This window comes from Hemicordylus capensis, chromosome 6 (genome assembly GCF_027244095.1).
Source record: "Hemicordylus capensis ecotype Gifberg chromosome 6, rHemCap1.1.pri, whole genome shotgun sequence".
Classification (NCBI taxonomy): Eukaryota; Metazoa; Chordata; class Lepidosauria; order Squamata; family Cordylidae; genus Hemicordylus; species Hemicordylus capensis.
Window position 1 is genome coordinate 61490082 of NC_069662.1, and position 27125 is coordinate 61517206.

At 42.4% G+C, this 27125-nt stretch overlaps 1 protein-coding gene across 5 annotated transcripts; it reads right to left on the reverse strand.

The window, feature by feature from the left end:
* RCHY1 (ring finger and CHY zinc finger domain containing 1) lies at positions 1-27066 on the reverse strand. Of its 5 annotated transcripts, none has more exons than XR_008309687.1 (11): positions 26985-27066; positions 25724-25950; positions 22701-22820; positions 19637-19752; positions 18093-18171; positions 14814-14858; positions 14657-14715; positions 10726-10752; positions 6977-7097; positions 1858-2049; positions 1-611 (listed from the first exon to the last, which is right to left on the reverse strand). XR_008309687.1 is itself a non-coding variant. In XM_053260861.1 (11 exons), the coding sequence occupies exons 2-10, from the start codon at positions 25781-25783 to the stop codon at positions 1918-1920; spliced, it is 759 nt and encodes a 252-aa protein (XP_053116836.1). In that variant the 5' UTR covers positions 25784-25950; positions 26985-27059; the 3' UTR covers positions 1-611; positions 1908-1917. The 5 variants fall into 5 exon arrangements, 4 of the variants coding, with proteins under 4 accessions (XP_053116836.1, XP_053116835.1, XP_053116837.1 ...); XM_053260861.1 differs by having other exon boundaries at positions 1908-2049; positions 26985-27059; XM_053260863.1 differs by lacking the exon at positions 1-611 and adding an exon at positions 5709-5739 and having other exon boundaries at positions 1922-2049; positions 26985-27061.
* Between the last annotated feature and the right edge of the window lie 59 nt (positions 27067-27125).

Consider the following 27125-nt stretch of genomic DNA (forward strand, 5'->3'; position numbering starts at 1 on the left):
TGAAGTCAAAACTGATTTATTTTTATTAAAGATCTTACTTTACAGGCAATATACAGAACACTCCACAGCAGCAAACGAAATGTTCTAGAAAATGTATTTATGCACCTGCAGGCAGTATTTTACATAGATTAGCTCTACTATACCATATCTCCTGGCTCCCAAGAATTTCAAGCTTTGGAGGAACAGAATCCAGTTAGGTTTCAGTACCATCTTCTATTAAGCCTCAAAAGCCTCAAAAGCAGAAGACATTTTGTTCAGGACTATCTCATAGCTGCTTTGAATTCAATCTTACTCATTCAAGTAGTTTAAAAAATGCACAGTACAGTCAATGTTTTAGGGAACTTTTATATTTTAAAAAAGACATTTAAACGTAAATACCTGAATACAATTTAATACAGAACCTGATTCTAAACCACCTGAGAAAGTCCCATTATGAACTACTGGGGTTTTGCAGGATCAATAAAATTGACAGATGTGTGAATACCTAATATGTTAACACTTGCAACTAAAATTCAATTGTCACATCTGAAAGTGTGTTAAGTATCTGTACATTATATATAACTCAAAACTCCAGAAGTAGTGAAGATGAGGAGCCAGGATCACAAAGTGTCCTAAAAACAAACAAACAAACAAACAAAAAGCAAATCAGGAGATCAGGAAAATTCCTAAGGCAAGGCACAGATAAGTGTTGAGGGTGTAAGCAGCAATATGTAAACGTTTTTCATTTTTTTTTGGAAGTGGACAATATTTTCTTGAGGCAAATGTGCTAAAACAAAGGGGATACCAGATGCCACAGAATACAATTGGTCTGCTCAAGAGCACCCACGGTGAGAGAAGATCAGATTGAATTAACTGCCAAGATGTTTACTAGAAGAGGGATCCTCAAAGCAGAAGAAAAAGCAGAACAGATTCTGCAGTAAGTGAATTATTAAGAAAAATATGGGAAACTGCAATAAATAAGGGTAACATTATATCTGGGTAAGAGAGCATAAGAACAGCCCAGCTGGATCAGGCCCAAGGCCAATCTTGTCCAGCATCCTGTTTCACACAGTGGCCCACCAGATGCCTCTGGGAAGCCCAAAGGTGAGGGCACGCCTTCTCTCTTGCTCCCCTGCAACTGGTATTCAGAGACAAATGGTTGTTCACAAACAGTTGTTCTTGAATACACCTAGCAGCTTTTTATTATGTGTTGGTGGAGAAAATATAACTTTAATATTTATAATTACTTTGTCTCTAGTCTGGAAAAATATTGTTTATAGCCCTATTGAGATGACTACATGGTAAAAGCCATTTTTAAAAAAAGCAATCAGGAAAGCACCGATCTAATGCTATCTTTATCTTGCTATTTTTGCAGGTTTCGGAACTGTATGAATTTGAACAAGGAAGGATATGTGAAATTTAGTTAAACTAATTATTTTCTTTCCTTTATGAGGAAACTACCTTGTTTATGAAAACAGACCATGCTGAAGTATCAACATTGTAGATACAACCATGCTTGTAGTTGCTAATTCTTTTCAGCTGTGTTTCTCCACCCTCTCACCAACGTTACTCCCTGGAAGAAAATCTCTGACTAATTGCATACACACACACACACTAGATAGCAGTATAGCAACTTAGCGGCCCAACGTGTCTCATTCTTCGGAATGAGCAGAAAATAACCAAATTCCGGCTCATGACACCCTGCCCCCATGAACTTGTGCTCAAAACCAAGAAATGCTTCTGACAGGATTTTATTATGGAAAGCAACAAGTTTAGGCACCAATAAAACAACAGAGCTGCAGATACATGCTTCAGGAAGTATGGGGACTATGCAAAACTCCTCAAGATGAGCTAGTATACATGGGGTGGGAATGTCACCTTCTATATGAAAGGTCGGCAACTCGCAGTATCAAGCGATGTGGTCTTACATGGATGATCTCAGTCACTGCTGTTCCGAGACACCCGGCAGCCGCCATCCTGGGTCGTGTTATACGAGCCACAGTCTTTGCACTTCATGCCCAGAATATGGAATTGTACTGTAGATCTAGAAGTGCAGTCGTTGCAAAGAATCTGGGATCAAAAAGAATAAGGACTTGTTAAGTATAAGGAGAAAACGAACAATTTTAGAAGAGCTGAAAACCATGTTTTACAGAAACTGCTTGTCACCTCTGTAGTAAAATATATTTCACACCAACTGGTAAATCTGAGGGGATGTTCTTGTTGGTAAGTTTATTTTGCACTCTGATTGTGCTCTAAAGGTAGTCTCCACAGCACAAGCCTCTTGGGATACATTTACGGCCAGGAGCACAGAAAGAATGACTATTCAGGTGCCTTTGCTGTTGTAATTCCAAGGAGAAAGCCAATGAAGACCCTGTAGTGTCTAAGACAGAGTCTACTGGAAGTATGGGGGGAAATCCAGATTTTCAGGGTGGGGTCAGGTAAGAGTTAATTGTGAAAGTGAATTCTTTGTTCAGGCTTACACTGACAGGGGAGGAGAGAGTGACAGAAATGCTGCTGGTTGTTTATGATCTTTGTCTGGACCATAATTCCCTTGAACACATAAAACCCAATCCAAAATGATGATCCAATACTGCCATAACTCAAGGCAAAGGAGCCTGCTCTGTGGCCTTCTATTACATGCAGTCTGTTTGCCCTTATTTCTAACCTACTCCCTAGGTGTAGGACGTAAGTTGGAAATAAGGGGGAAATTGACACATTTAATACATCTCTTTAATTTCATCTTTGCTGAGCATGTGCAAAATATAATTTTTTCTCAATTATTTTTTCAGCTTTTGGTGGGGGCTGACATGACCTGCCGGGGCTGCTGCAAACATGAAAGGCAGCCCCAGCCCAGCAGTGTAGTGGAGGTGGGCAGTTGACAATGACCTAAAACAGCATGTGGAACTACTTCCACTGGATACAAGAACAGCAGCCCCAGCAGGTTGGAAACGCCAGCAATGGACTATGCAGCACGTTGGACAGTCTCCTTAAAGGACATATGAGGAGGCTGACTTATATGGAGTCAAACTGTTGGTTCATACAGCCAAACAGTGTCATGGCAATGGCTCTCAAGGTTTAGCAGAAATTCTTCCTAGCTCTGCATGATTTTTGGGCTCTGCAACCTGAATGTTGATGCTTCATCATAAAAAGAAGGAAGCAGCAGGGGCAAGAGAAACCTTTTCTGTGGTGTTTCCTTATGGTGGTTGTTGTCAAAGCAGGACACACATACACACACACACACACACCCCTGAGGCTAAATCTTTATCTGTAGTAAAATTTCTTCAGTAATTTTAAGCCAGAGGCATCAAAGACACTGAAGTCTTATAAGGAGGAGATGAAATGATGACACATTTAACTGAAAGATCCCAAATGCCCCTGTGGCAGTGGAAAAACAAGTATTTTGTCAGTAATGAAGGAATAGGACAGAGACTAGGATTAGTTCTCTTCTGATGGAGAACTAGTAATGTGAGATTTCAGTTTCCCTAATCAGGTAGTAATGAATGTGCAAAACCCATTTTACCACACCTCTAAAAAGGTAGTAATTTTTAACTTGCCAAATTATTTTAGAAATAAAATTTATCTAGAATCTTGCAAAGAAGTTGACATACATATTTAAGCTGATTAAGCAATTTATTAGAGCAGCAGTAGCCAATTTGTTCAGCTTCATTAGTCAAGCTGCTTGCAATGGGGTGGTGATGGGGGTTGGAGGGAGCCCTCACCCAGCCAGGACAGCATGCCTGCCTAGTATAAGGCCAGGGAGAGTTTGTTCCCCTCAAGCTGAGGAAGTTTGCAGATTCTTTTCACCCACCCAGCAAAACATTATCCACTCAAATACAGGCCAATTGCCCACAGATCTCCCCTTGGCTTGTTTGCGACCCAACACCAAACCAAGGTATGGTAAACCTGCAACTAACTTCAAACCTGCATACGTCCTCCTCACACTGTGGTTCCCTTCTTCTTTTCCTGGCTTGCAGCAAACTCCTAGTTTGCGGTAAAGCACAGCTTGTTGGCATTTACATCCCAACGGGCAAAACCATGGCTTGCATTTGTCCTGAAAACCCACATTGGAAGCAAAGGCAAACTATGGTTTACCACAAACAAGAATGGGGGCAGGGTGGGGAGAAGAGGGGAATCACAGCATTCAAGACAAGCCAGGAGAGGAAAGAAGGGTGTGCAGGCCGAGGCTCATTCTGGGCCCATTTAGGGGGCATCAAGCCATGGTCTGGCTTTACATAGTTTGGCTTGACATCTGAACAGAGTCCTGGTCTGCCTCAGTATACAAACCATGGTCAGAGGGCAGTGTGAAGAGTGGCCAGTTTCTCACTCCAATCATCATATTAGAAAATGAGTTCTTCACTGAAGTAAACTGGCCACACCAGGACCCTCTAAACCTTGTTGTTTCTTGCTAATAAAATGGTTCCATTCTAAAGTTCCTTTGAGCAAACAGTGAATGTGATTTACCAGATAACATTTACTAAATCTTCAATTCTTTGCATAAAGCATATCTATATTCCACAAGGAGGCAAGCATTTGTATATAGACAAGTTACCATGCTGCACCTATCACCATGTAGACTGGTTGTCACAGTCTGGGGCGTGTGTGTGTATGTGTAGCAGAACAGAGTGTAAACACACACACATACAAAAACAAGTCAAAATGGATACAGATAACTGTGAAAGTAATCTCCTGCGATCTCCTACTCTTGAAAAGCTTGCTTATCTTTACATCCTAACCAACCAGGGTAACTGAGTGGACATCAAAAAATTTGTGAGTGCATGCACATGTGCATGTCTTAGAGGGAACACAGCTGCCAACTATTCTTGACTTGGGCCCCGCAAAAGCTAGAGACAGACCTGCCAGGGCCTGTGTGGTGTAGTGGTTAGAGTGTCAGGCTAGGACTGGGGAGACCCAAGTTCAAATCCCCATTGAACCATGAAGCTCACAGGATGACTCTGGGCCAGTCACTTATCTCTTGGCCTAACGTACCTCACAAGGTTGTTGTGAGGATAAACATAAGTTGTGTACACCACTCTGGGCTCCTCCGAGGAAGAGCAGCATATATAAATATAAAAATAAAGTCCTTGCTGGGAGGGGGAGCTTCCCATAGCAGTTACAGGGGAGTAACAGCTCCTGCCTGTGGGCTTCCCAGCAGCATCTGGTGGGCCACTGTGTGAAACAGGATGCTGGACTAGATGGGCCTTGGGCCGGATCCAGCAAGGCTGTTCTTATGTTCTAGGTCTACTACTACTACAAATATTTATATACTGCTCTTCAACCAAAGTTCTCAAAGAGATTTATGTAGAGATAACAGCACATAAATAAGATGGTCCCCTGTCCCCAAATGGCTCACAATCTAAAAAGAAACATAAGGCAGATACCAGCAACAGCCACTAGAGGGATGCTGTGGTGGGGTTGGATAGGGCCAGTTGCTCTTCCCCTGCTAAATTTAAGAGAATCACCATTTGAAAAGGTGTCTCTCTGCTCTGTTAGCAGGGTTAGCTCTGTTCTTCTGCAAGCAAAGACATTGAGGGTGGGAAGGGGAGAGGCAGGGGCCCATTTTTACTTCTTGTTTTACTTCTTGTCCCAGCACCCACTCAAACTTCGCTGTGTGCTGAAAGGTACAATGGAATTAAGAGCATCTGGGATTAAGAGCATCTGGTTTCCTATGCCATGCCCCCCAAAATTCTGGGTTTCACCCAGATTTTAAGCATCTCACCCAGATTGCTTACCTCACCCAGATTTGCCCAGATTTCAGCTTTCCTTTAAAAAAAAAAAAAAAAAAGCTAAGCTCTAGCCCTTGAAGAAGCAGAGTTATGGAGCAAAACATGAAGTCAATATTCTGCTCAAAAATTATTTTGAAGCCAATTTACATAATATGCAAATTAGGCACCTGGATTTGGAAAGCCAGAACATGGCAACCCTACCTATGGGCGAAAGGTAAGGGTGAGAGTGAGCCAGTTCCTCTCCCCGGGGAACCGGTTCCCCTCCCCTCCATTGAAAGGGTCAACAGAATGAATAGCATCTGGTGTTAATAGCATCTGGTTTCCAATGCTTCATCAAGTTCTGATAATGCAAATGCATGTATGAACAGAACAAAACTGCCCCTAACAACTGCAACAGCACACCAGAGCAATTATAATGCGAACAGTTAGGGATTATTTAATACAATTCTTGACAACACTAAGAGAAAATACTTTATCTAGTATCTAGGACTGTGTGAATGCTGCAATTCTTCAAGAACAGAGAAAACCCAAAGAATGTCATTTGTACTGGGTGTAATTACAAATAAGGAAGTTTTAGATCGAGTTAAATCAATAATATCGCTAGCAGGTAAGATTACTAAACAAAGACTGACATATTTTGGTCACGTCATGCAAGCTGATTCACTCGAAAAGACAGTTATGCTGGGAATGATCAGCGGGAGAAGGAGACGGGGACAGTCTTGTACTCGGTGGCTGGATATTATAAACAATGACACTGGAATGACCATGGCGAAATTAAAGGAAGCTGTACAAGATAGGACGGCATGGAGTGCTTTGATCCATAGAGTGACCAAGCGTCGGACACGACTGAATGGAGAGAGAGTTGCATTCAGCTTCCATGTTTTTAAAGGAGTTAACCGTTATGCTCAAGAGATATGCTTGGAAATGTGAAGGGCCTACTAAATTCTCAGAAGCCAGAAAGGCACCAGATAAGATTTCTTTTTGGTAGTTGGGAGTGGGACTTCAGTGGTCCTCCCCATGACTTGCAGAACTAGAATAAAGTGTGCAAAACAGCAAAAACTGAAGACAGTCATGCAAAACATTTGACATTATGCAACTTCTTGTGTAATTTATGAAGATCTCAGAGTTTAGCTTCTTCTAGCAAAGGATTTTGAAATATTTCCCAGCAAGAGTACAAATAGCCCTAATTATTTCCGGTGAGGAGGGTGATACACAGCAGCAAGCAAACAATGAGATGAAATGTTGCATTACTTCAATGACCTTTATCCCATTACCTCTACTGTCATGTTCCGATATTCCGTGGGCATTGGAGTTTGAGCCACTTCATCATCTAGTTGTTGCCAGTACCTGGACATATCCAACGCTGAATGCATACACAAAGGACATCTATAGCCTCTGGTAAAGGGCAGACAAATATCAATTAGGCAGGAAACTACGAAAAGGCCACCAAAGAAAACTGCTCATGGGAAGAGCTGGACTCTGCATGCCCTATGGCACATATCCCACTAATGGGCACTATTCTTTGACTTCTAACTCCACAGCCTCTGCAACCAAGGGCTAAACTCCACAGGGGATCAGTAATTGGACTGCCAGACATTTTTATTTTACTTACCAGCAGCTTGGGAAGAGGGGGACTTTCTGAGCAGCAGAGCTCAAGACAGTGGCGTAGCAAGCCTGGAGTGGGCCCTGAGTAGGGATGTACATGAAGCGTTTCATGCACATCTGTGGAGGTGGCATATGGGCACTATAAAAAAGTGGAAGGCAGGTCTTACCTGCCCTAGTGTTATAGCCCAGGTCACTCATCTTGGAACAGAACTCAGAGCCTAGTCGGCCAGGCTAAGGCCTGCATCTTTGCCAAGCAACTCCATTAAGAGATTCCCTGCTACAAGGAATCTCAGAACTCTGAGTGACCAGCCATTCCTAAAGGAACAGGCCAAATTGCTTGTGCTTTGTTCTCTGGTGATTGCCTTGGGAAAGGCAGGAGTTAATCCTGCATTTTCTATGGAAGAATATTTACAATGTTGATGTAACCCACAATGTTTGCCTTAATCAGTTACATTGATTGCTGGCCTCACATATATCCAATTGCTGCTACTTTGGAATGTTTTAGAAATGTACACTAGATAGATTTACACAAGAGGTGATTTAATTGCTATCTCAAACATATAGCTTCTTCCTTCTCAAACACCTTTGTCTTCTAACAACTCTTTGGGGCAAAGGCGCCAGGAGCCTGCGGACAAGAGAAGCTGCCCATCTACAAGGCTCAGAAATGCAGATTGTTTTAAAAGCACAAGAATACAATGTTTCCTGATAACACTGACTGACACTACGCAGGAGATGACCCTCATTTCCTCCAGTCTTCCTCTGGCAAACAAATAACTGTCGTGTGAGAAATTTTATGGCGCAAGCGTTTGACACTTTGGAGATTCATGATGGGTATTTGCTATCTTGAAAGAACCTGATGATTATTTTTTGTTTATTTTATTGAGATCAAATGATCTAACAACTATAAGAATCCAGCTCTCTGGACAGGGCTTCAGCAATCTTTTGCCTAACAAGCAAACCTTGCTCACCTAAGAACTTGCTGTCTGAGCTACAGAGCAAAGCAGGAGTTTTCTCCAGCTAGGCAACAAACTGTCAGTGACAAGGACACAGAATCATGACTATCTCTGCCTAGCCACATCTGGACTCTGGTCGAAGAACTCAACATGCCTGCTTGAGGTTATCTGCAACACTCACCAGGAACAAACCCAAGCTACACTCACATACATTTGGCCACATCTAGATCTGGTAATATGCCTGCCTGAGAAGATTCAGCCTTTGTTTCCCCTCCTCCTCCCTACTAAACCCTGGCACTCTGCCATCCCTCTCAACTCCTTCTCCTTTCCCCTTTCCAGTCTATCTCTTGTTAAGAGTAATTACTGAGATCGCATGTACGCAACACATATGATGGATAGGAATATTTACACTACACTACAGCTAGAAATATTATTGATTTGTTTGATTTACTTTATTGGCATTCATGCCTCTGTGACCAATTTGCCTTAATAAAGCCCACTGAACTTTATGAGAAATTTGTGTCTTCTTTCTACCTCCAAATCCAGATCATACATGGCTGCCACAAAAAGAACTAAGCCAATGTTTGGCTAGAGTGAACAAGCCTCATTCTCATTGCTAGCTCCGGAGCATATACAGAGCGTGACTCAGGCTTGGCTCACAACACTAGGGATGTGCACAGAACCATGAAGGGCCTCCAAACTGGTTCGAAAGATCGGCTTAATAACATTAAGGACTGGGGAGGCTGCTCTTACACACACACACACCCCGCTGCATTTCCCCAGCCAGTACTGTTCTCAAAAATGGTCCCGTTGGAGTGGCAACGTACCTCCTCGCCACCCCAGTACATCACGGACCAGAAGTGGACCGAAGTGGCATGTGTGCAAGAGTGAGTGTAACGTGCATGGTGCAACATGTACGTTGCGACATGTGCATGTGCAGTGACCACTTCCAATCCATGACATACCGGGGCATCAAGGAGGTATGCTGTTGCCATGGCGGGACCGTTTTTGAGAATGCCGGCGGGGGAAATGTGGCTGGGGGCGGAGGAAGAGCACCCTCTCCATTCCTTAAAGTTATCTCCCCCACCTTCGAACTGGCAGTCGCCGGTTCTGTGCACATCCACAACCTGCCCCTCTGTTGCAGTGCTGTTGATATTAAATGCCATGCAGTGTGGCTGCAGTGCTTCTCCCAGCAGCCCGCAGGTGGTGGCGGAACATAAATGGTAACTACGCATGCACCATGCTGACCACGCAAATGGCGTCCACACATATGCAGATGCCATTTGCTGGGAGCAGCACTGCAGTCGCACAGCATGGAGTTTAATAATGAAAGCGCCGCAGCAGAGGAGCGGGTAAGATCTGCCTTCCTCCTTTTAAAGCACCCACTCGCCCTTCACCCAAAAATCTGGCTGGGGTAGCTCGATGTGTTTCAGCACCTGGAATTAGAAGCACCGAAACGCTTTATGCACATCCCTAGCCCTGGGTCAAAAGAGTGAAGATGGGCCCCTGCCCCTCCCCACCTTCTTCAGAGGGGTGGGGGGAGAGAGTGCAGAGCAAGCTTCCACTTAGCTCATTAGCCCTCTCTCCCTCAAGGGCCCAATGACATTTATTCATTCCACCCTTGGTCAATGATAGGTACAACCCTGGCTTGGGGATGCTAACCTCCAGAAAACAGTCAAAAGCCACGATGTGACAAATTAAAAGTTTTTTAAAGATCACATGATCAATTTAGATAAAACGAGTTATTAGTGACTGGAGTTTTTTTTTGATGTTGATATTGATTTGATATTGCTGCAGTCTCATGGAGCGAATGGATTTCACTGCTGGGTAGTGGGCGGGGGGGGGGTATTGGCTACTAAGGCTTGCTGCAATTTGTGAATGCCTAGAAGAGTGTTACCTTGCCCACCTGTCACTCCCCTGCTTCAGTCCAAAGTCCCCCATGGCTACTTCCAAGTAAAAATAAGAATACTGGGAGATCTGATCACAAATCTCCAAGGTGATGTAATTTTTTCTTTAGCAACTAGCTGTAGTCACCTAACTTCACACAGGGCAGGTTCTGACATCATGCAGAACTATGGTTTATTTTAACTGATGTTTGGTACTGCAGATGAAATCTTGAGTCTGTTTCATCATAGCATGGTGTATTCAGGTTCCACCCCTTCTCCTTACCACCTTACCTTCAAGAGCAGAGCTACTGAAACACACCAAGATTAAACCATAATTGCAGGTTCACACATCATGCAATATCAAGAGTTAGGATAAATAATGTCTTCAAACCCTGGGTTCTGATCAGGGTTTGACTGCCCAAAATAAACCGTGGTTTACTGACTGGCACAAGTTCAGACATAAACCAACTACAGTTAGATGAAATAAATCTTGGTTCCATGTTATGTCTGAACCCACACATATGCTTCAGTCACCAAACTGCTACAAAATTGTTGGCACACACTGGACTTCATACTCACTCTTTTAGAAGGTCTTCATAACAAGTTCTAGAAGGAAAAACAGTGGTATTATTATTCAACCTTATTATAAAAGGGTGAAGATTCATCAGGGGGGATCTGGTCCAAGACCTACAGTCAGTAAAACATATACTAAACACAGGCAGCAGAGACCCAGCAAGCCTGTTCCCTGTTTTCTGGGGCACCATTACTGGGGAAGGCAAAAATTAGTCTATTAACATTTTGTTATTTACTTATTTAAAACACAAAAGTTTGAAAATTACTACAAGAGAGTATAAATGAACTTCCAAAGATTTTTTAAAATGTTTACACTAAAAACCAACATACACACCCAGCCAACAGCACTCAAAACATTAAGTTCTGTGAAACTTGGGAAGAAGAGTTTCTGAAAGAAGTTTAAGAACCACAGCTGCTGTCTCAAACTAACCACAAGAAAAGGGGCACTGGACAAATCAGATTGTATTTACAGTGGTTCCCAGAGAGTTACATTAAAAACTGAACTAAGGCAGTATGGAGGCCTTAAAGACCCATGTTTGGCCTGGCTTTGAACAATATCTTGTTTTAATGTAATCTAGTTTTAATTGTAATTGTACTTTTTAAAATTTTTTGTTATGTATTTTTTATTTTAATGTAAACTGCCCTGAGCAACCTTTGGAAGGGTGGCACATAAATCAAACAATTAATTAATTAGTAATTTTGGTTAATGTAATCATGCCAAGGGTTGAGTGTCCCAGAAACTTCTGTTTAAGATGGCGCAGGCAGACAGACTTGCTGCACTTTTCCCTCGCAAAGTTTGTCTGGCTCTCCGTTGCCTCTGCAACACAGCTAAGAGATGTACTAGCCAAAGAATCAGACACTGATTCAGGAGTCTCTTTTGCTCCTCCTTGCAAACATCAGACAGGCAGGCGGCCTTTATTTTTATTAAAGCACTCTACATAATTTTTGTCAATTGAATTTACGTGTGTGCCTGGCCCCCTTTTCTTCTTTTTTTAAAAAGCAGAGATCATTGTACAAACATTGAAGAACTGCTAAGGCAAGGAAGTGCAATAGTGACTGATCCAGCCATCTGACTATGCATGGCCAGCTTCTGCTGTCAATGGGCAGAGGCAGTTTCCCCTTGTAACTCCCAAGGGCACCTCACCAACTGCAAGAAAGTGTCAAACCGGGTTGTATTTTAGTTCCCCCGTTGTTCAACTTTTACATAAAGCTCCCTAGTAGCTCAGTTTGATGACTCAGATTTTCACTCAGAAAAAATAGCCAACAAAACCAGAATAACTCTTTTGTACATGGATGTGGGGGCAATCTGTTTGAGGGCCCCCACTGGACTGAGGGGGGCCATGTGTGCTCTCTCTCGATGGAGCAATGAAAACGAGCTCCAAATTAACTACCAAAAAACCAAGGTATTGGTTTTCACAACACAACCCCCCAAATATAAATAGTCCATCAATGGGGAAGAAATCGAACAGATGAAGTGTTTCAAATACCTGGGAATCCTCTCATTTTTCTGGAAGGCAGAATGCTCATGCCAAATATGTGGCCAAGAATGCTCAAAAGAGTGTTGCTGCAATCCTGAGTTACTTCCATAATAGAGATGAGCAGTATATCATTTTTCTGGAAGGCAGAATGCTCATGCCAAATATGTGGCCAAGAATGCTCAAAAGAGTGTTGCTGCAATCCTGAGTTACTTCCATACTAGAGATGAGCAGTATATCCCAGCAGCCATTAGACTATTTGAGGCCAAAGTATTAGCCCAACTTCTTCATGGCTTGGGCTATACTCCAACCTTTCATTATTAGAAAGGATTCAGTCTAAGTTTTAAAGAGCCATTTTTAGACACATGAAAGTGTCCCTATGTAATCTTAAGAACTGAGGCTGATTATCTTGAAGACTGAAGCCAGAATTTGGCTCACTATAATTGGTCTGTGACTAAAAGTAATTTTTTCTCCAAATGGCTTGGCTCACCAGACATGAACTGATACTATTAAATCATCTTGACACCAACAAATAGAAATTAAGCTTCTGCATTATGTTTTTACCCCAGACTTTTTATTGCTGTTAGGGTATGGCTGTGCCAATATAACAGCAGACTGAAGATACTGAACGTCAAACTAACATGAATCTTGCCCCTAGATAATATAGATTAGGAAGAATTAATTGTTTTAAACCAGCAAAATACCTTATTAATTTAAAGGTCCCAAATCATAGAAGAGCATTCACTATTGCTGATGCAACACTTTGCCTTCAGCCATATTATCTGGGAAATATCCAAAAATTCCTTTAAAAAAAATTATGTCCATGTAACTCTGGTGCACTAGAATCAATAGAACATGTTCTTTTAAACTGCAAATTTTATCAAGTGCAAAATCTGTTAATTACACCATCTTTTCCTGGCCATTCCGAAGAACACAGTGAGAACACTTTGCTTGCAGACTGTGATACCAAAATCACCTTCAAGGAGGCTAAGTTTTGGTGGCCAATAAGATCAGACATGATTAGTCTACATCTGATTTTAAGCTCTAAGAAATTTTAGGTTATTGTTAAACTGCAGCATTTTGTACAGCTCTGAATTTTTATTTGTAGGTTGGTTAAGTGGTGGGATTGTTATATGTTTGGTTTTTGTTTCTGATCACTGATTGAAATAAAGATTGAACTGAGTTTCTCTTCAATTCAATCCTCCAGAAGAGACTGCACATCTGTATAAAAGGCAATGTGCACTTCTACAACAGCTTGACAGCCGAAATAATGACTACCTAGATGCATTTTAAGTTTTGTGCATCCATCTCTAATGTTTATTATTATTAATTTAATTTATATACCACCTGACTCCAAAGGCTCCAGGTGGTTCACAAAAACAAACACAAAACAAGACCAGCTATTAAAACAGGAATTAAAAAATTTAACACATTCAAAAGTTACAATTAAAAAATCTAAACAGCAATTAAATTTTTATAACATTCAGAGATTACTAAAAACCTGGCTTCAAAAATGTTTAAGGGCTCTTTTGAAGGCTGACAAAGATGTTAAACCCTGAATGTCTATAGGGAGTGCATTCCACAGCCTAGGAGAGACTACAGAGAAGGCCCACTCCCGAGTCAACACCAGACGAGCTGGCAGTATTTGGAGACTGACCTCTCTCGATGATCTTAATGTGCGGTGGGGATCATGCAGAAGGAGGATGTCTCCCAGGTAACCCGGTCCTAAGCCATTTAGGGCTTTAAAGGTGTTTACCAGCACTTTGTATTTTGCCCAGAAACCTATTGGCAGCCAATGCAATTGCTTTAGAACAGGCATAATATGGTCTCTCCAAGACACCCCAGAGACCAGTCTAGCCACTGCATTTTGAACCAACTGAAGTTTCCAAACTACATACAAAGGCAGCCCCATGTAGAGTGCATTGTAGTCATCAAGCCTAGAGGTTTTCAGAGCATGCACCACAGTTCTGAGATCATTATCTTCAAGGAACGGACACCGTTGTCGTATCAACCCAAGTTGATAGAAAGCTCTCCTGACCATAGCCTTAACCTGAGAAACCAGAGTGATGCCTGGGTCCAGAAGCACTCCCAAGCTACGTACCTGTTACTTTGCGGGGAATGCAACCCCATCCTGAACAGGAAGATCTATTACGTCCCTCGAAGTATGACCCCTTACCATGAGTACCTCTGTCTTGCTTGGATTCAGATTCAATTTGTTATCCCTCATCCAGTCCATTACTGCCTGTAGGCAGGCATTTAGAGGGGGTTATGCCATTTCCCGATGATGATGTCATGGAGAAATAGATTTGGGTGTGATCAGCATATTGATAACACCCTGCTCCAAATCTCCTGATGATTTCACCCAGCGGTTTCATGTAGATGTTAAAAAGCATCGAAGAGAAAATGGAGCCCTGAGAGACACAAACAACAGCTCTCATTTACTCCTCGCAAAACAGTCTCACCGATGAAGAAGGTGCCCACAGGGCAGGACGTGAGCTCCAACACGTGAAGTATGAATGTCCTGTTTGGAGAAAGAAAAGCTATGTTTTCCACACACACAAAAGAAACTTTAAATTACACACATTTAAAAGAAATAGTATAATTTATTTTAAAAGTTACCTCCAAACATATGGGACAATCTTGTCTTGAAACATTTTCAATGCACTATACAAAAAGAAAACAGGTAGACCTAGTTACAATGATATCTGCACTTGAAGAGTTTTCCCATCAAAGTACAACTACAAGAAGCCTTATTTGGTTAAGCTCAAGTGAACATTAAGGCTGTAATCCTATGCGCATCTTCTTTATATATATTTCTCTTAGGCACACCCGTCGCTAATCCCACGTGTGGCAGCTTTCGCAAGAGTTTGTGAGCGAGTTGCCACATAGGGAAGGGGACAGTGGGAGGAAACTGCGGTTGCGGGTGGGCAGGCAGCGAAGAGGGCAGTGCAGCCTCTCTCCAGCCCGCCTGCCAGCTCAAAGGAAGGATGGTCCAGCCACCAGTGGAGAGGGCAGCACACTCCCTCTCTGGCCCACCTGCCAGCCAAAAGCTCAGGAGGATGGTGGTGGCAGCGGGCAGGCAGCGGAAAGGCAGCAGAGCCTCCCTCTCTGGCCCACTTGCTGGCCAAAAGGAAGGATGGACCAGTGGCAGCAGCACTGGGGGTAGGAGCGAGGGAGAACTAGAAGGCACAGATGCTCTGTGCCCAGGCCAGCTAGTTTACTTGGGAATACACTCTACAAAAATTAGTGGCGCTTGAATAGTTGGATAATAAAATATAAGTAATCAAACACAAAATGCAAGATGAAAGCACTAGGATAAGACCACAAGTCACAGTAATAAATAACCAAACAGTCCCAATAACAAAAACTAGACAGCCAGCAAAAAGCATCGACCAAAAGCAGAATGCAACAGCATGTTTTTACAGCGCACCAAAAAGAGAGCCACCCTCTGACAGAGGAGAGTTTCACAGAGTTGGTGCCACCGCTGAAAAGGCCCTGCTCCTACTAGATGCCTTATGTTCTTCTCTCTGGCACGTGGAGCAAGGTCTCCATTGATTATCTGAGTGTGGGAAGCAAAATGGGAGGAACCCAGATCCTAAACCACTCAGAGCTTTAAAGGTGATACCAGCTCCATTAATTGAGCCTAGAAACAAATCGGTTACCAATGCATATCACATAACCTAGGGGAAACCTGATGCCTACAAGCAGCCCCAATCAAGCTACAGCATCCTGAAGTTTCTTGACACTCTCAAGGACAGCCCCATGAAGAGCACACTGCAGTAGTCCAATCTGGAGGTAACTAGTGCATGAATTACTGTAGTAAAGCCAGAGTTCTCCAGGTAAAGACACAATTGAAAAGACAGCTAAAGCTGGTAAAAGATGCTCCTAGTCAAATCCACCTGAGAGTTCAACAGAAACCATAGGTGAAGAAGCACCCCCAAACTGAAGACCCAGTCAAGAGCCCCACAACCTTGTCTGGATTAGATTGGTTAATCCAATTTGGATTAATCCTTAATCCTTGTTTGGATTAAGTTTGTTAATCCCTATCCAATCCCATACAGTTGACAAACACCGCTTCAGGGTTTCCACTGCTCCACCAAGGAGCAAATGAAAACGAGAGATAGAATTCCTTTGAAACCAGATCTGTTTTCTAAAAGAAGAGTACGTGGCCAGGCTCCAAAGAGCCACTTTACTGATTTGGGGCTTCTAGTCACCAAACAGCAGCCACACATGCTGCATAGCTGATCGCTTCCAAAAGTGAGACACAGCAGAGCAGACTGAGATATGGCATGTTACGCTCTCGTTAACTAACATTAAGGACCCCACTTGGGACATGCCTAAAGTAGCTCTTGGATGCCAGCCTAAGGCTTTTAAGTGAGGTCTTTTTTTTAAAAAAAAACCCTAACAAGTTATGGCAACCGAGCACCAAATGTAGTTGCCATAAACTATTTGCTCACTAATCTTAATTCAGATGCTATTCATATTGTGGCCAAATATTGTTATATAATATGCCAAATGCATATAAATGTAGTCTGATTTTATATGATTATCTTATTACTATTATTACTATTTTCTTATTTTTTTTTAATATATTGTTGTATTGCTGGTCTATGACCGAAATAAAGTTTTACTTACTTATTTACTAGTTGCCAGGGAGTTTTGAATGACCCACAATATTTAACCTATGCTCTCTTAAAAAAGTGATGGAAAGTTTGACAGCAATACTATGCCCCATTTGGTGGTGGGAGCTGTTTTTCAAGCATCAAATAAGAGATGTGCATGAATTGATTTGGTGCACCCAACAGGGACATGCCGAATCACTTCAGTGCAGCCCACCAAATCATTTTAGTGGGGGGTAGTACCTTTAAGCACAAGTAAAGCCAGTCCTTACCTGCTCCTCTGCCACCATTTCCTGGTGTGCTGTTGCGCTGCTCAGAAGTCCGCATGCACCTGCCGAGCCGCATGGACTTCTGAGCAGCACAGCGCCACACCAGGAAATGTGGTGGGGCAGCAGCGGAGCAGGTAAGGACTGGCTGTACTTGTGCTTAAGGTACTGCTTCCCGCCAAGCCAAAACAATTCATGTACATCCCTACATCGTATCTAGTGACTTTAGCCTAAGCAATAATTAAAAGACAGTTGCCTCGTGAACTTTTCATCTGGATTAGAGGAGGCAAGAGCCATTTCAGACACAGACAGCTGGGACCTCCATCATAGTTTAAACTGCAGCTCAAATAGGGAGAAAGATTATCGTCAAGCCCCGATTAGGAGGAAGAGGAGGGAAGACACGAGCAACAGAACAAAGAAAGAGAAAAACCTCTAAGGCATACAAGGTATCAATTGATCCTGCCAGGCATGTTTCAATTACAAATCCTCCCCAGGGGCACTGTAGATATATGGCAGTGCGTTCGCCAATTCTGCGACAGTGCTTCAGGTGAACAGTGTCCCAAGTCCCATTATTAATTATTAAGCCCATTATTATGGGCTTAAGCCCATAATAAAATACAGCTAACGCTGGTGCCTCTCCTACTCTACAGCACACAGACCAGTTTAGTATCACGTTTCCCATAAACCACCATTTGCTACTTATAAGACTCATGTCTGCCACAATTTTAGTTGGGCATGCCTTAGGGAATTAATTGTCACTATATTCCATTGTAAGAAATAAAAGCAAGATGATTTAAGCAGTTGCCGAGAAGAGACATCAATTTAATTTGACAATTTTACAGTATTCATAAACACAGATACAATTTTATTAACAAAGTCTAACACTGTAGTAAGAGTTTGTACAGCACTTGCTCCTAACATAGGACTCTAGCTTCTACTTCAACGGCTGCTTCCACAGGAAGCAGATGCTTGTAACTGTCTATAAAACTGAAAAAACACACCTTATCTCATACCTTATGATTCCCTTGGAGTGTCAGAGCCAGACACAAGTTGCATTTAGAACAATGGAAGAATTCTTCTTTCGGACCAATCCTGAGGGAACAAATACCATGATTTGGTACCATGTACAAACAGCCATTTTATTCAATTTACAAGTATTTATTTCCAACTCTGAGAAGCACTAAGTATTGCAGAGTTATCGACACTTGAATATATCACAGTGGTGACCACCCTGAGGCTCTCCCACTGCTGTTCAACTACAACTCCAATCATCCCTGGCTACAGACCATTGTAGCTAGGGATGCTGGGAGCTGCAGTAAAAACAGCGGGAGAATTTCAGGTTGGCCATTTTTTATTTATAGGCAAAATAATTCATAATCATGTACCTCTACAAAACTTAAGATACTGCAGATAGGATAATGTCTAAACGAAATTATGCAACTTCTCGTTTGCTCTCTATCCCCATCCCTGGGACAACAGGGCCTGGGGTTGGAGACAGGCATCCACCCGGCTTCATTCAACCGTTTCCTTGACTGTAGACTTTTACCCTTTCTACATACAATTCCACAGAGCAGCATTTACTGTAATATGCACAGAAAGAAGGAAGATCTGCAGTTGGGAGAACTGACAGGGCTCAAGTACGTCCCTGCGGATACAGGTTCTGCTGTATCAGTTTCTGCCCTCTAGATGTTCCGCAGGGAGAGGCAGAGGTAAGTTGGGAACCCATCAAGTGGGAAACTGTACAGAATGTATCTCGTTTGTTAAAGGTCTCATTACAGGAATCTCACCAGTTATTTCCATTAGGATCTTGTGATGACTAACATTTTTTTAGATTTTGGGTTTCTCATCTTTATTTATAGTGCTTTGCCTGATCATTATTTGCTATGTGATATATGGGTACAACCTCACTGAATTTTGCATTCAAATGGTTGGAATACTGTGTGTTCTTTCTATACTTCGATGCCTCCTGTTTTATATATATTACAATAAAATAAATTTCCAATAAATATTTGTTTTCCTTCAGTAAATGGTCTACTCTGTAATGTTTCCAATTGATGAGCTTCTAGCTCAAAAGCATGGAAATAGTAGCATATGAAAACACACCGTTAGTCCAGCTCTTTTGAGGCAGCATATTTACTAGGATCACTCGAACTAGGAAGATGCTTTCGCAGGAAGAGAGATTTTTGATAGATGGTTAGCCTTACCTCTTCACATCTCTTCCCCGCACCCTAATAGTTTGTATGTTTTAGTAAACTAACCTTATTGCCATTTATATATAGTTTTACTTAAGTTTGTTCTTCCATTGCATATTTTTTATCCTGCTTTTACACCTAGGTTTATATCCTATTTCTTGCCTGATCTCTCCCCCAACACTACCCACTCAATTCTGGAGAAAGACAACCTAGCTGAAATGGAAGGGTTCTAGAAAAAGAGAAAGGAACATCAGAGATTACAAAAAGCAGATGATGTTTATACAGTTTCATGTTTTCCACACATTACTTCAAAAAGGTGAAATGGTATACCAAACTGCAAACTTTTTCCAAACACAATACTGTACCTACAAATCCCACACTTATCACAATGGTATTGCTTCTTGTCTTTGTCAAAAAGGTGACATATACTGCAGTAATATTCTCCAAACACACTGTTGCAATTCTCACAACTCTTCTGAGCCTGTAAGCAAACATAAGGTTACGAGTGATTAAAATCATGAGTATTTGTTGTTGTTGTAGCCTTTATTTAATGGGCCCAAGGATGGAATAGGGTGAAAAATTCCTTGTTTCAGGGGGGGGGGGACCTGATAGTCTTGATCAGTGTTACACACTCTCTAAAGTGTGTGTATGTGTGCATAAGGTTTTTTTTTAATGTCAGCTCAGTTAATTTTAGATTCTGCTCAGGTTGAATCAGAAAGACCAACTCTGAATGCATGTGCACACACACTGCCTTTATCAAAACTCATTCTGAACATAAAGGAAAAAAATTAGAGGGAATATTGGCTTTGATCTGACAGCAAAAGAGTACATTTAAACAGCTATATCATACACACACACCGCTTTATATACACACATCTTTATTTATTTATACCTTTATTTACGTGTGTGTGTGTGTGTGTGTGAGAGAGAGAGAGAGAGATACACACACCCCTTTATTTATGCTGGTTACCAAAACAAAGGCTAGACACAAAAGTAGGTAGACCCCCCCCCCACACACACACAGAGGAATCCAGACCATGTGGTTCAGTGTGCTATGTTTCCAGAGAGAAACAAAAATGTTCATAAGGATTAAGGGATCACCTTTTAAAGTGGTGATTTTCTTATATTTAGCAGGGGGAGAGCAACTGGCCCTGTCTGGCCCCAGGACAGCATTCCTTCAGTGGCTGTTGCTGGTATCTGCCTTATGTTTCTTTTTTTAGAATGTGAGCACTATGGGGAGAGGGGGCCATCTTCTTGATGTATTTATTTTTCTATGTAAACTGCTGTGATAACTTTGGTTGAAGAGCGGTATATAAATATCTGTAGTAGCAGTAGTTCTGGCTCTGAGCACCAGCAACTCAAAAATGGTTTTCCATAGAGACACTCCTATTCACAGCCATAAGAATGGTATGGGTCAGTCTTGTTGGCCAATCAAGAAACAAAAATCTTTGGCTGATTTCATGGATAAGCTCATGCCAAGCTTTGGAAAGCTCATCATGAGAACCATGAGGCCGTACTATATACTGACTTTGTCCAATGCTGTCTTTTCTGCAATGTTATCACTGAGACAATTGGGAAAAAAACCACTATGTTATTGTATATAAGAGAGAAGTCTGTGTCTCTTGTATACAATGCTGAGAATCTTTGGTGGTTCATAAAAGATGGTATCTAGAGCTATGCCTCTGAATACAAGTTGCAGAGGAGTAACAGCAAGAGAGAGGGCACGCCCTCAACGCCTGCCTGTGGCTTCCAGCGGCATCTGATGGGCCACTGTGTGAAACAGGATGCTGGACTAGATGGGCCTTGGGCCTGATCCGGCAGGGCTGTTCTTATGTTATGCCTCTATCAGGCCTATGGATGAGAGCTAGTTCCCTGCTAAGCTACTGGAAAGACCTTTGAATAAGAATTCCTACAGAACCCTTCCGTATTAGTTCTCAGGGCACATATAATAGAACACTTACAAAAAGAACATCCATTAATAAAAATACAGAAACTAGCAGCCACATAACACATTACATGCAGGAGAAGCCCTAAACAGCACTATAAGCAGTTATAACAAACGATGAAATGCCTGGGCAAATACAAGTCTTAACCTGATGCCAAAAATCCATCAGTGTTGAGAACAATGCTTCTTGTGGGGAGGGGGCATTTTGTGGCCCAGTCACCACTTGCCCAATTTCATACGGTCAGGGTACATGGAAAATAGCCTCAGATTTCTGTCTTGATTTGAGTGTCCATCCAGAGCATCTTTTTCTGGAGGTACCAGTTGAAGGGCTTGACTTCTGAGAAGACCTTCAGTTCTCATTCTGTTCTGGCACAAATATGCTGTAAGTACCTTCTGGCAATGGCATTTAGGTCAAGGGCATGCTTGTTGGCTCCAAAAAAACCCAGTTGCTTTTTTGATATCATAAAGCAGGGGAGAGAAAGAACCCAGCCCAGGGTAGTTGCCTCAGTTCCAGTAGGTAGCCCTGGCTTAGTGTCCTGAGGACCCATGGTGGTGATTTCTCAAGTCTAGCAGAGGAGTTGAAACCACACACCCACAAGTAGGCCTGTAGGATTTTGGCATGCTCCAGGCCTGATGTCAGGAGCTGCGAGAGACAAAGCTGGAAGCTACAGCTCTGTATAATAGTGGCTGGTATGGTGAGCCACCAGGACAACAGGTCAGATCTTTTAGTTAGAACAGCCTTCTTGTTCACAAGGCTGAGACTTCAGCTGCTCGATGGTGGTCTTCACTGTCTGTCTGTGGCTTGTTCTCTGGTTCTGACCCCACAATTCCCATTTAATGGCTGCCTACAGCTCAGTTTTAATACCTAGTGGATCTTCCTCGGGACTTTAACTTTGTATTTTTGATCAGTGTTTTTAGACTTGTTTTAAAAAAACAAGCACTGTTTTACTTCTATTGTTGTATTGGTATTTGATATTGTTAGCTACCCTGAGACGTTTGTGAAGGAGCTGCATTAGAGGTTTTATCTGTATTTTAAACTGTTTTAATTGTTGTGTTTTTAGATTGTGAACTGCCCAAGGACTGGCATATGGGGCGGTATTAAAAATGAGTTAAACAAACATGTTTTCTAAATAAACAAAACAGAGAGAGAGAGAGAGAGAGAGAGAGAGAGAGAGAGAGAGAGAGAGCTTAGCTTTAGTTCCATTCTGCTTCTTTCTTTGGACCAAAATAAATGTGCCCCTTTCCTACTTCCCTCTTCTGCAGGCAAGAACTGGATATTTATTTATTTAATTACTTAATTTATATACTGCCTGACTCCAAAGGCCCTAGGTGGTTATAAACATTTCTCCTTATAAACATACTTGACGCAAGTTGAGTGTTCTAAACTGAAGATGAAATAACCTTTTGAATAGTCACAAGATGGACTGCAAGATTCTCTGAGTAGCTAAACCACACACACAGAGCTTTCATATTAGCAGCTTTACCTTCTGAACTTTTCCACATTTTGCACACTGCACTTCTTGTACTTTAAAACGATCCATCTGGTGATCTTCGTTATTATCATGACAGAGACGGCATATATAAAACTTGCTACAACATGGAGCCTACCCAAAAAAGAAAGAAGGAAAATGAATTTATGATAGCAAAAGAGAAAGAAGAGAGGAATGTGTTCTTTTAAAGGTAACGTCCATAGCCCACTCCAACAGAGAGAGTGTCCATACAACAATCATTTCCCCTTCTCAAGGAATCCTGAGAATCACAGTTTTGGGAAAGAGGTAGAGAGCTGGAGATTTCCAAGAGGATTCTCAATAAATCACTAAACTACAATTCTCAAGATTCTTTAGGAAAAGCCATGACAGTTACATAAAACTGATACAACTTTGTAGTACAAACAGGGCTAGGAGATAGTCCTGTGGACAGATGAAAAACAGCATCTTCTGAAAGCCCCAGAGACCCACTGATGAAGTTTTTAAAGAAGGAAAGACACACAGCATAAAGCCTCTCAGTGAATCTACTAAACATCCATCTCTCTCACAGCTCTGATTCACCCAAATACACCTTTGTCAGCACACCCCAAAGTTGTACAACCCTCATATAGCAGAATGTTGCAATACCATAGATACCTTTGCCCCCACAAAGGGTTCTTGTACCTCTAGCAATTTACATGATAGACATTTTCCTCATCACTGCATGTTGAGAAAGTTGCCAAGTCCAAAGGACCTGAAAGTTGCCATGTAAGGGGGAAAAAAAGGTAAACTATTCTTGTTTCACAAAACATATCTCTCTCAACTCTGAAGTAGAACACAAAAGAGGTACAGTTCCTCCCATCATAGATACCTAAGGACAGATACCTATTGATGTCATCCACTCCCAGAGCTCTGAATGGAATTTCAGCCCTATCTTTTTTCAGACTACAGGGAATCAACCTAGTCCCTCTAGGGTTGTCACTGGCCTTGCTTAACAGCAGTTTGACAAGCAAAGAAAGGCCACTTGCTAAATTTCTGCCCATCTGGCTATTGCTAGAGACACAAAAGACTGGACAGTAAAAGGATGGAAAAGGAGTGAGACTTGTGATGACAGCAGCAACCCTGTCCTTCCTTCCATTTTTTATAGCAGCACATGGACAGCAGTCATCTGTTGGTCACAATAGCAAGACACGGGTTAATTCTGACCATCAGCGAGTCCATGCGGGATATTTTGAAGGAACCCAGGAAACATATTCAGAAATTATGTGAAAGAGCTAGACTGTAGCTATCAGGAGACTTAACTACAGACAAGACTTTGACAAGAGCAAGAGATGCTTCTAGGATTGCCAACTGTCCCCTTTTTAAAAAACAAAAAAACAAAACACTGGTGGTGACAATTTCTGTCTTCTGCTAAGAGGCAGAAGTAAAGCAAAGTTTTTCCCATCATAGTCTACATGCCAATAGCTGGCTTGAGTTCAACCTTGGAAGAAAGGCCAGATACAAATGAAACAAACAAAAATTTTGGCTTATCAAGGTGCTGGCAAAGGCACAGGGCCAGCAAAAAAGATGGCAACCCTAACCCCAATCTCCATTATGGGCCCTGAAAACCTTGGCTGTGCAGACAGGTGAAGAGAACTAAAAATAAAGCAACCCACTCAGAGAAAGTCAACTAGGGCTGGCATCTAAACACCATTTTCAAAAGGACTATTCATATTTTGAGAACTGTACAAATTTCTATGGACAGACGTTGACCATGCCCTTTTATTGTTTTGAATTATTATTATTTTTAAATGAAATCACACTAGAAAGTGTATCAAATAAGTGTATCAAATGAATATTCATTGCTAGGATATATACACTGCTCTGCAGTCAAAATATTAGAAACAGTTGGCAAGTGTAATGCCAGAATAAAATGAAATTGCCGGTTGCAGGGAAGGAGTAAAATAAAAACAGAATGGGAGAACAGAAGTCAAATGGCAATAAGCTATTTTCTGCTTCCTTTGAAAGCAGTTGCTATTTGCTCCCCTCTTCCTCCACACAGCCGTCATCCTCAGCCTGCACCCCCTGATCACTATCCATACACTCCTAAGCTCTGAGGTGGTGCACTATCACACCAGCAGCCCCACCCCCCCAAACTTAGCTTTGATATGTTTAGTTCACAAGTACCAGCAGCAACCCCATCTCAGGTCTAAGCCTCAGGAGCCTCTGCAACGCCCATAATAATCCATCAGACAAAGCCGCGTACCAGAAAAACTATTCTGGGCATCCTCACTGTGTCCCTTCTATCAGCTGTGCCATTTTAGCTTCTTCAACTCCCACCTTCAAACCATTCAAAAGTAACACAATCTGATGTTGTGGTTAGAGCGTTGGACAAGGACGAGGGGGACCCCGAGCCCAAATCCCCATTCAGCTATGAAACTCAAGAGGTAACCTTGGATCAGGCACTTCTCTTTCAGCCTAGCCTACCTCACAGGGTTGTTGTGAGGATAATCACCACCATGCACACTGCTCTGGGGTCCTTGGAGGAAAGAGTGGGATAGAAATGTATGTATGTAAGTAAGTAATAAAACCGGTGACGCATCATGCATCACGATCATGCTGTAGTGCTCACCATGATCCAGCAACTCACTAATTTTCTCATTTTACTGAAAAGCCACCCTGACGAGGAGAAAGTGTTGAAGGTGGGCGAGCTACCGATGTTTCAATCCACCCCGAATGGCCAAACCTCAGGTTCGCCGAGGTAGCCCATGGAGAGCGGTCTTCTCTCGCCTTCGGAGTTCGGGGCGAGGAGGGAGAGAAATATTGCACCATGGCGGGGGCCACCAGTTGCCAACAACCCCCATCAATCACCCTTCGGATGCCCTCTTGCTCTAGGACGCTGACGTGGTAAGCGACTGGAACCACCCACCACAGGCCACGTTTAAAGGAGGAAGCAACCCTCAAAACCCTGCCTGGAATTATGATTAAAAGAGGATGACTCCAACCTCCGAAGGCAGGGCTGAGGGACCGTCCTCCTTCCAGATCCCACCCTTGCCCCTCACCTTGAGCAAGCAGCCACGGCAATAGTGATCGCAGCCAACCCGGTCCACGACGACCGCCATGTTGGATGGGGGGAAAAAGAAAAGGGGTCGCTCTGCCCGAGTTCTTCTCTATCACCCTGCGTGCGTGCTCCGCCCACTCCCCCACCAACAGACATAAAATCACACGAGTACAGTCCCTTCTGCTCAGGAAGAGATAAAACTTCCGGGTTTTTAGAGGCGGTGCCTTTCTGGGATGAAAACGAAAAACAATAAAAGCAACAAAATATATTTTAATATATTTGTGTATATATTTTAATATATACACTTTTATAGTTTTCTATAAAATTATATAGTTTTATATACTTTGTATAAACTATATAGTTCCCCCTATTATATAAACTATGAATATAGTTTCTCCCATAGTTTCTATTAAACTATAGCTTTCTATATAGTTTTCAAAGTAGAAGGATTTGGGGGAAGTTTGATTGTTCTGCATCGTGCTGCCCTTACCGAAACAAAACAGTAACAAAGAGAGGAGCTATTTCTAACTGCCTACGACGTTCTTCCCACGTTTTAAATTTTTAATATTTTTTTAAAAGATATTTTTAAAATGTCCCCGCCTATGTCAGCTCAGTTCATTGTACCTACAGACCAGACTGAGGAAGGGGCTTTGTGGCTGGGAGAAAGTGGTTTATGATATCTCCGTAATTTAGTCCCCTTTCAACGCTAGAGGTATGAAGTGGAGGCGAGGCTGGTTTGGATTTCTCGCCCAAGATAGCTGATTCAAATGTTTCCCAAGGGTGCAGCAAAGACCGCTCTACCACTGCCCAAATCCAACACTCAGTTGCATACAGAAGCCTTGTAATTCATTGCGCTAGTCTAGTGCATGCAACTACATTGGACTTTTAAATAGGGGACTCCGCCCCATTCCCCCGCGGCCCCCCACCGCCCGCAAAAAGCAGGAAATTGTTTCACTTTCACACGGAATGAGTCTGAGTTACAAAGGTATTTTGGGAGAGACATGTTGCAGCCCAATCACAGCAATTGATTTTTTCACTATTCGCTGCAGGGAGCTCTCATTTCTAACTCAAAGGGAGAAATGACAATAGCTTCACTCCTATCTCTCTTTTTCGAAACCGCAGTTGAGGGAGGCTCTTCCCTTGCTGCTATTGGTTGCAGGAGCTGTTCTTCAGTCAAGAAGGAAGCCCAGGCAGCCAATTCCTCCTCCTTTCTGGAGTTAGAGAGCTGTTGTAGTGATGGATAGGGCGAAGTGATACTACACCGTAGTGAGGCAGCAACGTCTGGTCTCTCATTTAACAAGGCCTCCTTTCCTGTGCATCTGAGCATGCTCAAAAGCATTGGAGCATGCTCAGTATGGTCAAACGAAGCTCCTTCCTCTTTTTCTGCCTCCCCCCTAACCCCT

Bases quoted from the DNA above. Each gene is read 5' to 3' on its own strand.
- RCHY1 (XM_053260861.1), bottom strand. From the start codon at position 25,783: ATGGCGGTCGTCGTGGACCGGGTTGGCTGCGATCACTATTGCCGTGGC. The intron at 19,753-22,700 runs GTAAAGCTGCTA...GTTTGCTTACAG, and splicing joins AATGTGGAAAAGTTCAGAAG to GCTCAGAAGAGTTGTGAGAA. The intron at 14,716-14,813 runs GTAACTTTTAAA...TTCTCCAAACAG, and splicing joins ATTGTCCCATATGTTTGGAG to GACATTCATACTTCACGTGT.